This window comes from Electrophorus electricus, chromosome 17 (assembly GCF_041902795.1).
Source record: "Electrophorus electricus isolate QZ-2024a chromosome 17, ASM4190279v1, whole genome shotgun sequence".
In the NCBI taxonomy this organism is placed as follows: domain Eukaryota; kingdom Metazoa; phylum Chordata; class Actinopteri; order Gymnotiformes; family Gymnotidae; genus Electrophorus; species Electrophorus electricus.
The window spans coordinates 3,303,793-3,320,795 of NC_137513.1; the positions used below are offsets into that span (position 1 = coordinate 3,303,793).

At 42.0% G+C, this 17,003-nt stretch overlaps 1 protein-coding gene across 5 annotated transcripts in view; it reads right to left on the reverse strand.

Moving 5' to 3' along the window:
- Window positions 1-14,985, reverse strand: part of kmt2a (lysine (K)-specific methyltransferase 2A) — a 33,692-nt gene extending 18,707 nt beyond the window's left edge. For 4 of the 5 annotated variants that reach the window (XM_035533911.2, XM_035533910.2, XM_081699608.1 and 1 more), the window contains exons 1-5: window positions 14,723-14,985; window positions 7,452-7,521; window positions 3,747-7,126; window positions 348-525; window positions 23-248 (exon numbers count right to left, since the gene is read on the reverse strand). In XM_035533911.2, the coding sequence (XP_035389804.1) occupies window positions 23-248; window positions 348-525; window positions 3,747-7,126; window positions 7,452-7,521; window positions 14,723-14,968 (4,100 nt within the window). In that variant the 5' untranslated portion in view covers window positions 14,969-14,985. The remainder of the gene's footprint in view (window positions 1-22; window positions 249-347; window positions 526-3,746; window positions 7,127-7,451; window positions 7,522-14,722) is intronic. The other variant, XM_081699607.1, reaches the window with a different exon arrangement.
- Window positions 14,986-17,003: the final 2,018 nt, after the last annotated feature.

Genomic DNA, 17,003 nt, shown 5'->3' on the forward strand with positions numbered 1-17,003 from the left:
AATTTCTGAAGATCATACTCACTTGCAGCATTGCTTCTTAATGTTGCGTCCACCAAACTTAGGTTTGTCGAGACAGTTGGTGCAAACCCCACAGTCCTCTGGTACTTGGCACCCGGGACACTGCCCACAGCGCCGTGAACGTCGGCCCTTTCTGGGTGGAGCCTCCTGGAGAGTTTTCTGCCTTGTTACTGGTTTAATGGGAGGTGTGGATGGCTCAGCTTCTTCTGACCCTGCCACTGAAGATTTGTCTACAAGAGAATCAGAAATAATCAATCACATATGAAAATGTAGTGTAAAACCAAACCAATCATGATAAAATTAGGAGAAAATATTTGGGAGGTGCTGACCATCATTTCCCATGGAAGACAGGATCTTCTCTCTCTCTTCCCATGGCAAGGCACTGAGGGTAGGCATGTCATCTGGAAACACAGCACGGTTGCGCCCCAAAGCTACAGCTGCACGACGGCACACATGTTTGATTCGTGGACCACGGACTGATGTCTCGGAAGAATCACTCTCCTGACCCTAGGCAGACAAACACTGATAGATGAACTGCGGGCCAAACAAACAAATAAAAACCGTAATTGTGCTGCAGTTATTATAATTATTCAGGATCAGAGATGGTTATTTAGGTTCAGAAAGATGCTTTGAAATCAAACTTTTGTAACTTTCCAAGTACCAATTCTTTTTTTGTTTGTTTGAAGGGTTTCACAACAGAAATGCGGCATAACTGTAGTGTCCCAGATATCTCACACCTCTACACCGCCCACCCCATTTCTCTCAAAAGTTTGTGTCCCTCTAAGAGGTAAATGTTTGGATTTTTTATAGATATTCCATTATACCATTAATCTTCAAAATAACATTGCATACTAATTTTAAAGGTGATTTTTCTCTGAAATCTGAGTTCCATGTTAGAATAGCTTAATCCAAGTCAATATTTATCTTTATTAGCAAGCTCAAATGATTGCATCCACATTGATAAACAGTCAAAGTATTTAACTTGGATGTGTAATTTGTTTGTCTGATCTTTAAAAAAATAAATAAAATCAATGCCAGCACTTGACGCTTGAAGAGTGGCATCAGGTATGCCATTTTAGGTTTGCACTTTAAACTTGCAGGCAGGTTCAGTCTCAAGCAGGATTCTGAGATCAACAAAAATCAGGAAAGATCAGGAAAACCTAAAAAAAAAAAAGACTTAACATTTCACAGACCTGGAGAAGGATATTAAAATATATCAAAGCATTTTGGGATACTAGTAGCAATCTTGCAACAAGACAATAATCCAAAACATAAAGTAAAGTGAACCAAGTCATGGTTTAAAAAGTATGTGAAGGTTTTGCCATGGCCTTCCCAGTCTACGGTCTTCAATATAACAGAAAATCTGAGGACAGCTCTGAAGAAAGCAGTACACGACAGACAACCCAGCAATCAGGTATGACTGGAGCAAACATGTCAGTAAGAATGGACTGAAATTACACCTGTGAGGGCACAAAATCTGCTCGAAGAATACCCCAAAAGCCTGGATGAGATTTTAAAGTGAAAGGGTGGACATCCACACATTAGACAGTATTTCATAAAAGGGGGACATAAATCTTTGAATCTTTCATTACTTTATGCACCAGGCACCTGGTGTGAACCCTGAATCATAGTGAAATCATGTGGTAGTATAATCACTCTTTAGAAAACTTCATTCTGGACTCCCCCTCCCCCCAAAGCCCCTGTTGTTTCTCAGTTTCAGGGAAAGAAACCTCAACATTGGGGGAAATACACAAGATGATCAATCCCCATTCAATGATGACAATGTGTGAAGTTAACTTTTAAAGTAGAGGATTTTTGCTCCTTTTAAAAGGATTTGATTCATTTAAAAACCCATTAAAGTTTGAATAATCAGTGATCTATAAAAGTTCTGTTACTGTTTGTAGTAAAAATCATCTGGGAATTTTTTTGTATGTGTATTCCAACCCTCATCAACAGCCTATTTTTCACTGGATTTGGATTGAAATTTGTACTGAACATACAATAAAGTATAAATTTGCAATATTCATGTAAAATGTGCTGTTGAATGTTTCACATTAATTTATTCACAGAACCTTTTTACCCAAAAAAGAACATTTTAGTTCTCAAAAATTAATATCTCCAATATTTTTCACTTTTTCAACCAATTTAGTTTCTGCATAGTATTAATATAGTTCTATCACATATAACATTTATTTGGTGCTGCATAAGAAAGTGATACAGATCTTGATAAATATAAATAGCGCACTATTTATATTTAATATAGTTTGACCGTATATTTTCCCAAAGAGGATTAATGTACTTCAAACAAGAAAGTGTTCATATTTCAGTGCCAATATATAAAATAATTGAATAATTTAATATATATATATATATATATTTTGTAAACAAGCATTTCTTATACTCTTAACAGTGAATAAATCCAGAAAAACATTAAATATTTGTGTCTGAAGAAAGCCATTTTTCACCAAACTGGCCCTTCTGGTGAATCATCTGTGAAGTCAGAGCAGTCATTTCTCAATTTCACTAGTTCCTTGTCTGTTCCAAACTTGGCCAAACCTGAAAAATGCACTTTTCCATTAGTGTAGGCTGTCTTGTGACAATTTCCCTCTTCTTATAGGTCAATAGAGCAGGGCCCCATGATCTTACTCAAACTATTTAATAATTCATCTCATTTCTAGTGCAATATTTTATACAGTATGTAGCAATCCATTCAGGAATCAGCCCAAACCTGTTTTAGGTGTGATTAGCCCAGGCTTGCATTACATGTTTCTAATGTTACTTGCTGATGTGGGAAATTAGTTCAGATGTTCTAATTTACCTACAAGCTCTAACTTGTTGATCTCTTGACCCCAATGAAAAATACCTATTCAGCCCATCACACAGATAGAAAACCTTGCAGTCAACATATTTGTACTATCTACCTACAAAATAAAACCACAATACAATGACAGGGAAAATTATGAAAACTATTTTCCAAAATTATTAAATTATGGAGCAATAATTTTTTTTAATTCGGAAATACATATATTGACAATGAACACTTTGCCATACAAATACAAAAACTTAAAGCTATTTAGGTTTTTCAGTACCGAAGATATATTTAGCAAGACCCATGGCCCTCAATTTTTTAAGCAGCAAAGAACATCATGTAAGGATTAGTACTACAAAAAAATAAAATTTGGCAGAAAAAGTGAAAACTAGTAGAGGTATTACTTTTTAAGCTTGTTTTAAAGAAAACTTAATTCTTTGTTTGGGTAAAAATGATGTGTGTTAATTTGATTAATGTAAAACATGCAGGAACAAATATTTATGAATATGTTTTGCTAATTATCCTCATTATCCTTATTTGGTAATTATCAGGCAATTGGTGAGGCACAGAATATACCTTCAACTTCAAAATTAACTAAAAAAAAAAGTTTTCATAGTATAACTATAGGATTTTGCAAGATCTCAAGAATTTAAATGCACAAGAGTTTTTTCAAGAACATCCACAACATGAACTGGGAAGCCCAGGTGAATTGGCATGGAATGACCCTTGTGTGTGTTTTAAAACACACCCACCCACCTACCTACCCACAGATCCCCACACCCCTTTTTTCTCTCAGGGAGATATATAATTGAAAGATCATTACTAAAATAGTAATTGGCTACAGCCCTGTTTAGTCAGAATAACACTAAAAATAAGACTGGTCAAAACAAACACAAAAATAACAACATCTTGCACCAACCTGGCCTTTAGGCTGATCCACTGATTTCAGCGACTTGTTCTTCTCTATCTTGCAGAGTTGGTCTTTAGCCATTTTCAACAGTCCTGCCACACGCCGATCAGTGACTGGCTGTTTTTCAGCATGAGCCAGCACTGAACCCAGGGACGCTGTGGTTGGGGTGTTCCCAGACTGGATGGCTACACTCACCCGCTCCTTATCCTTGTCCTTCTCCACTGCGTCAGCTTCCACACCTTTCTCTGACAATCTGCCTTTTTTAGACAGACGTACCTTGGACAACAATGCCCCTATTGGTTGGACCACACTTGTTTCACCTGGGGAGGCCTCTGCACTAGGGTCAACTGTGACAGATTTCTTCTGCCCAGGAGTCTTTTTCTGGGTGAACGACTCATCAGCATCCTTATCATCCACAGTGAAAAGGCTTGCAGTGGAACAGGTTGGCCCTTCTGAAACATGGCTCTTCGCTCTTCTCTCCCAATCTTTTTTCCCTTCCCTTTTATTTTCCTTTTCACGCTCCTTACTTTTCTCTGGCTCCCTTTCCTTTTCTTTGGGAAGAGAGTCTCTTTCCTTTTCTTTGGGAAGAGAGTCTCTTTCCTTTTCTTTGGGAAGAGAGTCTCTTGAAGTAGAGACACTCCGCTCTCTCCCTGCTTTTCCAGCGCTCTGACCTTGGGGACCGGAAGCAAAATGAGGGAAGAGCTGTGACGAAGAGGCAGAACTCCCACCAACACCAAGGCAACCATCCACTTTTCGGCCATCTGAGTGACTAATGGGGCCAAGAAAACTTTCTGAGAAGGTGTTGAAAGGGGCTTGAGTTAAGGCACTGACTGCAACCCCAGGTAAAGGGCTGGAGTTTCCAGTTACACTTGTGGGGACAGAGCTGGTCAGTGAAGACAGTTCAGAGGAGCTCTTTCCAGCCTGGGCACCTGACTGACCACTCCTAGTAGTCATAGAGTGCGAAGGGGACCTAGGTTGTCCACGTGAAAGCCCAATTTGCCTCCTCTTCCGGCGTCGTAGAGTCCTGTTTGATGGCAATGTGGCCTGGAGAGGAGAAAGCGAGCAAGGACTTCTCCCTGAGGAAGTTGGGAAAGTAACCGACTCAAAGATGCGGGAGTGTTCAGGAGTAGGAGTAAAGCGGGGGGCACGGAGCAGTGGAATGCGTTTCTGGAGTGGCGACTCAAACCGAGACGAGGGATGCTGGTGGTGGTGATGCAGTGGGGAGAACAGTCTGGTACCTGTCCCCCCTGCTCTACCTGATGTGGGGAAACCTCCTGGTGCCACACCACCTCCACCTGGACCAGGAGGCATTAGTCCCACATCTTCAGCTGTGAGTGGTGGAGGGCGGAAGTTATCAAAGATGGGCTTGCGAATAAGGCCCTCCTTTGCATACTTTGCAGAGGAGAAGCACTGCTGTTCTGTGCGTGAGAAAGACTTCCAACGGAAAGTGGGCTCACGTAATATGGCACGACGTTTGTCATGAGAACCGGGGAGTATCGCAGGGGTAGGCAAAAAGGAGGCAATAGATTGTGGCATGATCCATGCAGAGTGCGAGTGATGTTCACTGATGGCTGATGCATTCGATGAAGTTGACTGAGGAGGTGGAGGTGGGGTGAGAAGAGGAGGTGGGGGAGGAGAGGAGGAAGAGGAGGCAGTAGATGATGCATGCTGAGAGCCTGTTTGGGAAGAGGACATCAGTACCCCTGTGGCTGGGCTGATGATGGCCTTTTTCCTATCACTGATCAGACTGCCCCGACCACGTGCCACGAGACTACCTCTCCTGAGGCTTTGACCTCCACGGCCCCTTCTGTTTGGCTCCATTAACAAGTGTTCCATCTCAGGCTCGGAGGGTGGGGACAGCGGATGTGGGGTATGGTGCAGACTAGTCTCCCTCTCGCCCTGAGAAGAGGGAGAGTGGTCAGGCTCCTCCGACAGGACTTGGGTGCCATCTGAAACCTGGGAGTCGCAGGAAGAGTCATCCAAACTGGGGCTGCTGGAGCGGGAAGACTCCCCTGAGGAGAGCTGGGAGGAGTGTTGTGACACCGCGCTTGAGCCACAGGAGGCTGCACTGCTACTGAAGCGTCCGTTACTGTTGTTGCAGCTGTTGTTATTGAGGAGACTGGTTGCTGCAACCACAGTGGCACTGGCAGCTGGAGCTGGAGGAGGAGGGGGGGGAAGGGAATCAACAGCAGGTCCTGCCCCGGTGATGGCCACGGTTCCGGTTGTATTTGGAGCAACAGAAACAAGAGTGGGGGAGGGGGAGGCAGGCTGAGGTGCTGTTGCTGGTGCAGAAGGGTCCAACCGTGCAATTTTCATGTGTGGCGGTGGAGCTCCACAGTTGGACTCATCCTCAATGAAGCGTTTTGGGGTCTTAATAATCCGCAGGGAAACCGCACTCACCACAGGCATTATGAACTGGCGAATGTTCTTCAGCTGTGTTCTCCTCCTCCTCCTAATCCCAACCTCAATACCTGCCCCACTCTGAGACCCTGCTGCCTCTAGTTTCTTTTTCTGTGCTCCTTTCTTAGCCCGCTGCAGTAACTGCTTTGCGATAGTGGCATCAGTGCGTTTGGAAGGTGGGACAATGCGCACAGGCTTGATATGGCGAGGGCTTTGCCGTAAACCCAAAGGTCTTCCGAGTTTTGAAGGTGTGGCTGGGTCAACTGTTGGTGGGGATCCATGGGGTTCTGGGCTAGTGCGTTCATCAGCAGGATGAGGGGCCCTGAGCTTGAGATGCTGTGGAGTGCGGGGGTCCACATCTCGTTCCGGGCGAACCCTGAAGGCTTTCTGTTTGGTAATGCCAGCCTCTCCAGGAGACAACTCCGGGGCCGAGGAGACAGCAGCCTGGGAAGCAGTCGCAGTGGCCTCCACTTTCAGGCGCTCAGCAGATGGAGGCCTGCCACGTCTCCGCCTTGGCACCACAGGGACTGGGACAACCTTCAAGAGTCCAGACTTAAGGGGACTCAGCTTGACATCTCGGAGTCGCTTCAGTTTGGTCACCCTTGATTCGCAGCCCACTCGGGGCAGTTTGGCCTCAGCTGCCTGCTGCGCGACAGGCCCCAGGGGTGTGCGTTTTGTGGCCTTTCTTTCCTTGTCGTCCTCCGCATCCTTGTGAAGTGCTGGACTTGGGCAGGGCTCCAGCGCAGGATCCTTCCCTTCATCGGGCAGCACATGGCCACTGTGCGACCAGCTCCTCTGGGTGGCAGATGCAGGAGGACGACCTCTTCTTTTTTCGCCAGAGCCAGGGGGTCTACCGGGCGGCCGCTTCACCTTCTCTGTGGGTGGAGCTGTGAGGACAGGCAGAGGCTTAGGTTCAACACCTGCCAGTTTCTGTACAGTCGCTGCTCTTGGGGGGCGACCTCTGGGCTTCTTCTCCTGTGTTGGAGTAACTAACCCAAAGAGAATGAGCTTAATTCAGAAAGTGCATCACCCTTCTTTTAGAGAGACTAAGTGAAATCAGTAATTACTATAGACTAAAAAAAATTTGGTGTTGGAAAAAAAAGTTGTGAGCATTGTATGACATCTCTATGGGCTGTAGAGATCAAGATTATCAGTTTTCAAAACAGAATTGTGATATTCTACTATTTCCACTTCTGGTATTAAACAGAATACATGATAAACACTGAAAAGAACATATTCCACAGTACTGTTGTACTGAAATATGCCCAATGCATGTTATTGCTAAAACAACAACAACAAAAAAAAACACTTCACCTGAGGTCCATCCAGGACTCTGTATTCTTCCATTTTCGCTGACCGTACCAAAGCCTCCAAATACTTCTTCCTATAAAAATCAATATGGAGAAATAATCAGCTGGATTTCTGCAGGTCATTTAGCAATGTACTGCTGATGCCTGATTCACTTTTATCATCTTCTGAGTCTAATTCTTAAGAGGATCAGCTCTGACTTCAGTTACATTCCATCTTCATGACCAATGTGGAGCTTTAGCTTTGTAGAAAACTCATGACAGTAATCCTCCAAACCAAAGCACATGTAAATACAAACCACAGGTCGCTACCAGCAGTGCTGAAAAAATTACCCTCATGTCTGCTGCTTGGAAAAAACATTGAAATTCCATTCGATGACACCCAAGAAATTGTAAATACACAAGCAATCAATCAAAAATTATTTATATAGTACTTTTTACAACAGATATTGTCACAAAGCAGCTTTACAAATGTCCAGGTCCAAGTGTTCACTTAGCACGCCAAGGGCGACAGTGGTGAGTGCGAGGCAGAAACTTCAAGAGGAAGCAAGATTCAAAAGGCAGAAGCTTTGGTCAACAGCAGACAGCACAACTAGAAGAACCAAATAATCCATAGGAAGACCAGAAACACAACAGAAAAGCAATATACAAAACAAAGGAAAAACCAGGGAATTGCTTCAACAAAATTCTTTCTGATATAGAAATGTTAATGGCAATATTCTAAGAAACATAACATATAATATGGGCTAGCCAACATGTGATGTAGATTGTAGAAACAGTATGTCAGGTAAACAGTTAATCCATATGCTTGGAAAGAAAAGGAAGTTCCAGTCTGGATTTGGTAATTAGAATGAAAGTTGCTGACAACTGCTTGAAATCTGGGATGAAAATATTTATCAGTGTACACAAATGGAGTAATACTTGTTATTCCCCTCATACACATGAAAACAGAATGAGAAACCTAGATTGATACGGAAATGTCTTTCCTATGAGAACGGTTTACACAGAGAGACACATGGCAGAAGATGAAACCATTATTCCTGCCATCATCTTCCTAGTTTTCCAGTATGAATGGAAAACACACGACATCACTTGATTACAAACATGATGCCATCTGAAAACAAAACTATAAAAACAGTCGTTACATTCTGGCTGGAATAAGGTTTAATTTTTAATACTGACAATACCATATAACCTTACTGATCCCAACATGTCTAGCTAGCTACATCTCCGATTTAATATTGTTAAACCAGCAGTTAGCTATAATGTTAGCTACAGAAAACATCAAATAGCATACCCTTTCTTAGCATACAAAGCTACTAGCCCAGATATGCTACAAAAACACCAAACAATTTCTCCACCTTTGTCCTGCAGGGCAGGCTGTGTGAACAAGATCATTTGGAACTTACCATACAACAGGCCTGCATATTTTGCAGCCTATCCCACTCCTACCACAAGGGATACTGGGAGGAGCACTTATTACGAAAGCCATTTATAGTCCTTATGATCTAATTCTGTCACAACTGTTTAGGTAGGTCATAATTCCAAGCTTATTTTAGAAGCAAGGTATCTGTCCCAATGAAGTCCACATTTATCAGATTTCTCAATAGGCTTACACTGTAGATGACTAATTAATGCCAACTCTAGTAGACATTAGGCAAACAGAACACACAAAAAGGGTTAACAAGGCACTCCAGTTCTAAACACGAGGGCACATTAAACAATCTCATCATGCTTATTAAAGAATGAAGTTGTATTAAAAAACACAGCCTGCACGTTCGTTCATTACTCTAAGAATGAAAGACAACTAGCATCCCCTTCACCAATATGCTAGATTAGAGTACACAGTAATGCATCCTACAGTAATATGTCCTAGTCAAGCAGTTGTTAAGGCTAGATCCTCTGTGTAATTCAGAACTAAATTTCAGCTGTAACACAGGATAACTAATGTCCAAGACTTGCTTGCACATCCTTTTGTGTTGATTCTAAAGTGTGTGTAGGGGGGTGTCCTTTCTTAATATTTATTTAGAGAAGCATGTGGGGGGCATGTTTGTAAATCTGTTACCATATGAGGCAAACATACTAGTTCTTACCAAAACATGTAATTATTAAATCGTTCAAATATAAGACTCTTACAAATAACTAGAAATTTAAAAATATAAAAGTTCCTGCTATTCTTGTTTTCTTTTTACTCAAATAAAGCCACTTTTTTTTGAAGCTTTCAAAAATGATGATTACATTCTTTGCCTTCCCTGCAGCTATAAAACTGACACTTTATGAGCAAAACAAAATGGCCTATTTTTGTTTTTGTTGCATGAGGGTTGTTCAATCAATCAAGATTTACAGCAACTTGTAACTAATAAACCTTAGACCAAACAACAAACTATTCAAGTTAAACAGAGAACTTTGGAAAAGAACACTAAATCAAAATCAGATCAAAGATTATTATTAACTTAAAAATGTGTCAATATAATTGTTCAGGCTTTATGAACATCTGTATTTTATACGAAATCCTATGATCATTAGTAGCAATGCTTGCAGTTTTAAAGGAACATCCAAGATAGCTTAAGTAGGCTTTAGAGTCCAACTTTGCACCAAGAGTTTCCTTTTCATCATCTGTGATGTGGATCTGACAGCAGCCCTTCCATCTGTGTTGGCAGTAGTGGACTACTTAAAGCTCTGCAGCTAGAAGTCACTATAAGAGCATGAGTGGCTCTCAATGACAGAATGACTGCCTCAGGCACACTCTCATTCCTTTTCTGTAACACACACACACACACACACACACACACACACACACACAATGTAAACAACCTCCAGTGACAGATGCAGAAAGAAGAGGCGGAAGAGATCTTGGGCACTGCTCTGACCACATTGCAGCAGTTGCCGCAGCAGATTCGGGGAGATGAAAAGGCTCAGTGGCCGACAAGCACACATGAAAAGCTAATCTAAACAACACCGCCCACACACTCCAAGTTCCTGACTCTCTGCTTCAAGCAGAGCTGCTCAATCGACGCCCACGGCAGAAGGGGAGTTTAGAGATAGCGAAATTCAGACACTGGGCCCTGAGAAAGCGACACCTTGCATGGCCGACAAAGACACAAAGTGCAAGAAGACTGAGGGACACTCTGGAAAACAGGCAGGAGTCAACTAGAAACAGTGACCCTTGTACTTTCCCTTCTCTGAAATAAGAATGCATTCAGACAGTAATTCTTGCTAAAACAAAGACTGTTGCAAAAATTAAACGTCTAGATTAAAAATGAAAAGCCTGAGCACCGGCCACAGATGAAAAAGCACGGTTGTGATTACTCTCTATGCCACGCTGAAAATCCTTCTTCTATACAAAACAACTTGTGGGCCATCTGCCAGTTTTAGGTAACAAAAGGTTAACAAGCAGCCGATTTGTTTACACATGTTCGTGACGCTTCCATCCTGAGCAGATGGTCTCAAACCCAGGAAAAGTTCAATATGGCAGTTAACTCAAAAACTAGACATAAACTGGCAAGCACAGTGAAACTTAGCAACTACCCATCCCCTGAAGGAGCCACAATTACATTACTCTGTGTGTGACCAGTGATACTAAACATACTCAAACCCCTATAATCACCATAGGCCCACACAGCCACATCAAGCAACATACCCAGTCCTTAACCGTAAGCCCAAGGATATTTGATAGCAAGGGCATTGACTAAATTACTGAATCCATTTTCCCTAAAAGATCATAGGTTCTGACAACTGCTGACTGATCAAATTCTCCAAATTCTCTAAACCTGGGTAAAGAAATACTGACCATCATTATCTGGGCGCTCTCTCACTCTGAATGAATGAATGAAATCTGCACATTACTTCGAAAGTATGTAAATAAGAATGTTAAAGATGTATAGAAACAACCAAGATTTTATATCACATTATTTGCTGGGTTGAAAGATTAACAGACATCTTAATAAGAAACAAAGATTGCACTGGGCCGTATGCAAGACTCATTTGGGTTGTTCCACCACCCACAGCAAAAACACTACAAAAGAAGGGGAATTCCAATCATCTTAGGTATTCCATCATCTCAGCCTTTCAAAAGACTTTAAAGGTGCATGGAGAAATTTCCCTTTACATTATGTATATAAACTGTCTCATGTACCCACACATTACACTCCCCAAACAGAGACGGCACAGACACCATGTTCCAACACCTAACACCCACACAACTGGGTAGCTGTGGCTTTAAGACAGAGGCGTGATAAAAACAAAAGACGCGCCTCCTGCGAGGTGTAATGAGGGACATAAAAATCGTAGCAAACAGCTCAACGCCTGAGCCACACCCCCAACCCCCCAAAGCAGGAGCAAAGCTCCTCTAACTGCCTGTCTACAAAAAAATAAAAAGAAGAATAAAGCCATGGATGGGAGGGTCTGTGTCCAACGTCCCTCCCAGTGCCGTCCCAGGGGGAGGAGGGCTCGCTCTTCACCCTTTGATATCAGCCCCTGTGCTCTTTCAGCCGCCTGTGCTTCTTAAAGACTTGGATAAAAGCAGACACAAAGCTTCCTACTATGATCCACACGCTGTCTGGGGGACAGGGCCCTCTCCACATAAATAGGCCAAACACCTGCTGGACCTTTGCCCTCTGCATAGGCTGCACCATTCATCTGAAAGCAGTGGAGCAAAGCCTTCATTTGCTGTATCTATTCAACTACACTTTTGTATCAGGCCTTGATAGTGATCCTCATTCTACTTTGGTAAGTAGGGCTTATTCTGGACACTAAAAGGCAAGCCAAATGGTGTCCCTAACAAAACAAAACATGACCAGACTCAATGTCTTCTTGAAGTGTCAGTAACAGTCAATGTTACAGATTCATAAATGTTACATGAAACAATATCATACCTGAAAACAAATGTTATTCATTTTACACATTTGTATATGAAACATTAAACTGTGTCTCTACTGATAAAGCAGCATCTTTAGCAAACCATACCAGTTGATTAAGCAATCTAAAATGCAAGTGAATTCCTATTGAGACCCAGTGGACCCAAGCAGCAGGACTTGGGTTTAGCATGAAGGAGGGCCTCTCTGTCCTTCTGTTTACTGAGGATGCTGGCCTCGGGCTGCTCTGTGAGCTCAGCAGGCTGTGATGAGCCAGAACAATCCTTCTCAGGCGCAACATCCCCTCGGAATGAAATCACAATGCTGTGTCCGCAACTTCTAGGAGCTGCAAGTTCCACTGGGATTTTGACCGTCTGTCTACCTTGTATAGGACTTATGCATTTTACATGCTATTCTTATTTTACTCGTATGCACTTTCAAAGTCTAACTGGAACAGATGGAGATGCGAAGCATATTGGGCCAATTCCCCCCTTACGCCCTAATGATGCACGTACACTAAGGCAGTAAAACAGAATAAGCCACTGGCTAATTTCCAAAACATGGCACGAACATTTCAGCACGCAAAAAGTGCATCCAAAACAGACGATACCGAAAACAAACGTGTAGACGGAAAAAAACCCATTACAAAATAGGTTTGCACCAAACATGACACTGTCCTGATAGCGGTATGCTCCCACCCCTCGCCTCGTACGCGTGCTCATCACGAAAAAGGAAGATGGTAGCTCGCGAGTTCGTAAGCGCACACACCCCCACAGCCTCCGTCCAAAGGCGCGCTGTTATTGTAGCCGTTTGGCTGTTCAAACAAACACGTCCGTTACACCAATAAACCATTTATACGGTGACTACACAACAACACAGACCCCCTTTAATAGAAATCGGCGATTACATCTCGCCGTATTACAGCTTTTCCGAATTAATTTTGGTACTACGCAGTATGTGCTGAAAAAAAAAAAAAAAAACATGTCCACCTCCCATTTTCCATCATCAGCAACGGCTAACTGGTTAGCAAACGTTAGCTGGCCAGCTAGCTAACATTAGCACCTGGTGAAGGACTGAATCAATCTTAAAGCAAAAAAATAAATAAATAAATAAATAAACAGTAGCGGGGAAATTTAACCCAGAGGAACGCTAATATACAAATGTTTTATATTCGGGCCGCAAAGCTGTGGAGAGTTGAAGGAAACTGACAGAAAATGACAGTAGGTGCGCTGTGCTAGTTTGCTAAGGTTAGCATCGTCGGACTATTTGAAGGGCCAGAGCAAGACGTTGATGACAAGCTAGCAAATAAACTAGCTAAGCTATCCAACTCCGCAAATACCTCAGGCCAGGACACCTTCTAACGGGGCAAATGGCAAATAATGTGTCCAATACAGCCGATACCTCGGGAAATCACCTTTAGCCACGCTTCCGTACCGAAAATAAAACTAAAATTCTGACGTTATTTCATAACTGCGGTAACGAACGCTCCGCTGTCGGAGAGGAGCTGGAAGTCGAGGTTTAGAGGGGAAATCTGCAAAGTCTGACTCATTCACAAAGATAGTAAAACATGTCGATGAAACGCCTGGTAGCTGTTAACATCGGCACTTTACAGTAACCTACGTCTTGACCCGCGGTTACACGAGTTCATGAAGCTGAACCCAAGTGGGATCAAACTAAGTTAGCTGGCCAGCTATGATGGCGTTTAACTGGCCAACGCACCTGTATATCCATGTGAAGTCTTGGCACTGAATTACAGATTTAAATTTTTTTTTTTTTTTTTTTGCGCTGAAAAAGTGGGGAGTTTTATTTTTCTGCACTTCTGTTGTTAGCTAAGCTAAGCTAGGATACCTTTCTCGTGTAGCTAGCTTTAGCAAGCCTGAAGTTTTTAGTAAGTAGCTCTATTAAAAAAGTGTACGAGATCCATTATGGACGTTAATCTACAAACGTCAAATTTTATTTAACTGTCTACATCTTTTCGTGTACCAGAGCAATATTTGAGCAAGCTAGTAAACTCTTATGCTAACCTCTTATATTAGCAAACGAACCGTTATCAGGGTCTCCAACTATTCTGTCAAAACACTCAGGTTCTGCTTCAAGGGCCAAAGTGTTTATCCAAGCTCCCCCAGAACATACCAATAATTTACCAAGTTAGTTACTATCGCCGTTATCTGCCCAATTAGTATCTGACGTACGAAAAACACACAGACAGATATACGGATAGCGATTCGTTTTATCTACCAGCTTCTTAGACTGTCATTCCTCCGAAGCTAACTGCACATGGATGGAGGCATGTGCCTACTGTAGAGCAAAATAACTGCTCAGTGTGCACATTTAGCCAAAGCAACTCGCCACTGCAAGTACTGTTAGAGACTCAGCTCCGCTCCCAGCAGAGTGCAGCCAGCGCGGAGGGTCCGGCGTAACTCACCTCCCCGCTGCTGGAGCCACTCGACTCCCCCAAAACATCCCGAAATTTCCGCAGGTTGCTGTCGATCGCCGCGGTCACTCGCAACGCCGCGTCGAAACCGGGGCCGAGCCCGCTGGTGTTCGGATGGGCCGCCGTGCCGTTTCGGAGGGAAGCGGCGACCCGGATCCGGCCCGCTTTCCTCCCGGTGCCCGAGCTGCTGCTCCCTCCGGGCCGCGCAGGGAAGCGCCACCGACAGCTGTGCGCCATTTTACACTCTGCCTGCCTGCCCTAGGATCAGGGAGCTCAGTGGGCGTGGCCCCTAAACGAGCGATTTCAACAAACTGCCACTTTCGTCAAGCGGCGAGAATTGAATATCCATGTTTCGGGGTGGTAGTAATATGGACCCCCGACTTCGCGTTTTTACATCCCAGTACAGAATGTTTAATTATGCCTTACGCAGGTTCACTTAAAATACCCGGGAGAGCACCGCATTAAAAAGAGCAGAGTAAACAAACGAACTGAGTTCAATAACATGTTCAAAATGAAGACCTGCTTGAAAACATAATCATAAAAGCAAAGTGAGTTGCTTAATAGTCTCCCATCCTTCTAACCCACTTAGATAACTTTTTTCTGTAGTTCATGCTCAAGTTTGATAGCCGTCGGGAAATAAGACAAAACAAGAAAAATAGAAAATAGCTGAAGAAACTCACCTCGACCGACTTCTATAAGTTGCTTAATGTTTGAAACAACATGATGCGAGTATTACAGGTGCATTAGCTTATTACGCAGTCGTTAAAAGGCCGTTATTTTTCCCCAATATGCTATTTTCTGGCATCACTCCCTAAATGCAGCCAGCCCTTACCCATAATAAAATCAGTCATAATTAATGGTTACAAACATTGGTTATGGTTTATATTTAAGGTTCCCTATGCATATTTCTAGGTCCCAATTACTGTTCAACATTTAGCCTACTTAATTGATAAACTTATTTAACAGCTGTTTACTGTTAATTAACAGCTACATTAGTAGTATTTAAAATACTAGACGTTATCACTGTCATATTTATTAATAAAACAAACAAAAAAGCAAGCTATATTGTGCGACCATTCAAATCTGAAGGCTAAATGATTCACATTAATATTCTAATCTATTGAGTGTAAGTGTAGAAATGTACTCATCCCCATCGCAACTGTATTTATGATCATGTGAAAAAATATTTACAACCATCTCAATAAAAAATAACAAAAATTCAGAGAAAATGTCATTTCAAATGTAACTGAATATTTATATATTAATTAATAAACTTATTTATTTGTGTAATTGCAGAACTTGTGACACTCTCTGGAGATAGTTAAACATAATGAGCTGGGGGCAGTTAAAAAAACCACAAACTACATGCACACATACTCCAAAACAGTTATCCTGAAGGCAACAACCATTAATACACCCTCACATTAGCAGGATGAAGAGTAGTTGATGTCATCTTTAAAGTTCTCTATTTAGAGGACAATGTCAAACCCCCAGGACATCTGTAGTTTCTCAGGGTCACTGGCAAAGACGCACTGAAGTCATCTGGCATATAATGAGCTAGTTACAGTAACTGACTCATCATGTCTACTCTGACTCATCTTTCCGAGAAGTAACTCGGTGGGACAACGCTAGATACAATGAATCTAAGTAAAATGAAAGAGAGTACTTGTTTCAAAATCTTATCACAGTGTCACTAACATTTAACGCAAAAACATATTACAATACACTTCCCATTCCATAATAACAAAAATAAATTTCAATTTTAAATAACAAAAAGCTAACAAGCCATTAGTTCAGTGGCTAATAATGGTCCTCTAAAAACAACAACAACAACAACAACAACAAAAAAAATTCAATTAGCAATTACAAATCACAGCTCAATGTATTCCATTATATCCTGCAAAAAGGTTAAACTCAAGAATTAATGTATGGCCATAGGTGTCCTAGGTATAATGTATTTCAGATATCGCAAACATTGATTTTTACTGTTTTGACATCTAATTATTGTATTAAATGAATAAAGCAATTCTAATGGACTTAGGTAACAACTGATTTATGCTAGTTTTGCCCTTTTAATTTTTTTGTCAGGGTAACTAATCCTGTGCATGGCAAAATGGTTTCAACAAATTAATTATAATTTAAAAGGGGATAAATTATTCAGCTTGTTTTGAATGTATTTTTGCAGACCTGCATATCATCTGTACACCAACATCCTTGAAAAAGAGAAAATAAATTTCTGCTGGATAAAAAACAGACAAGAAAAATAGCAAGG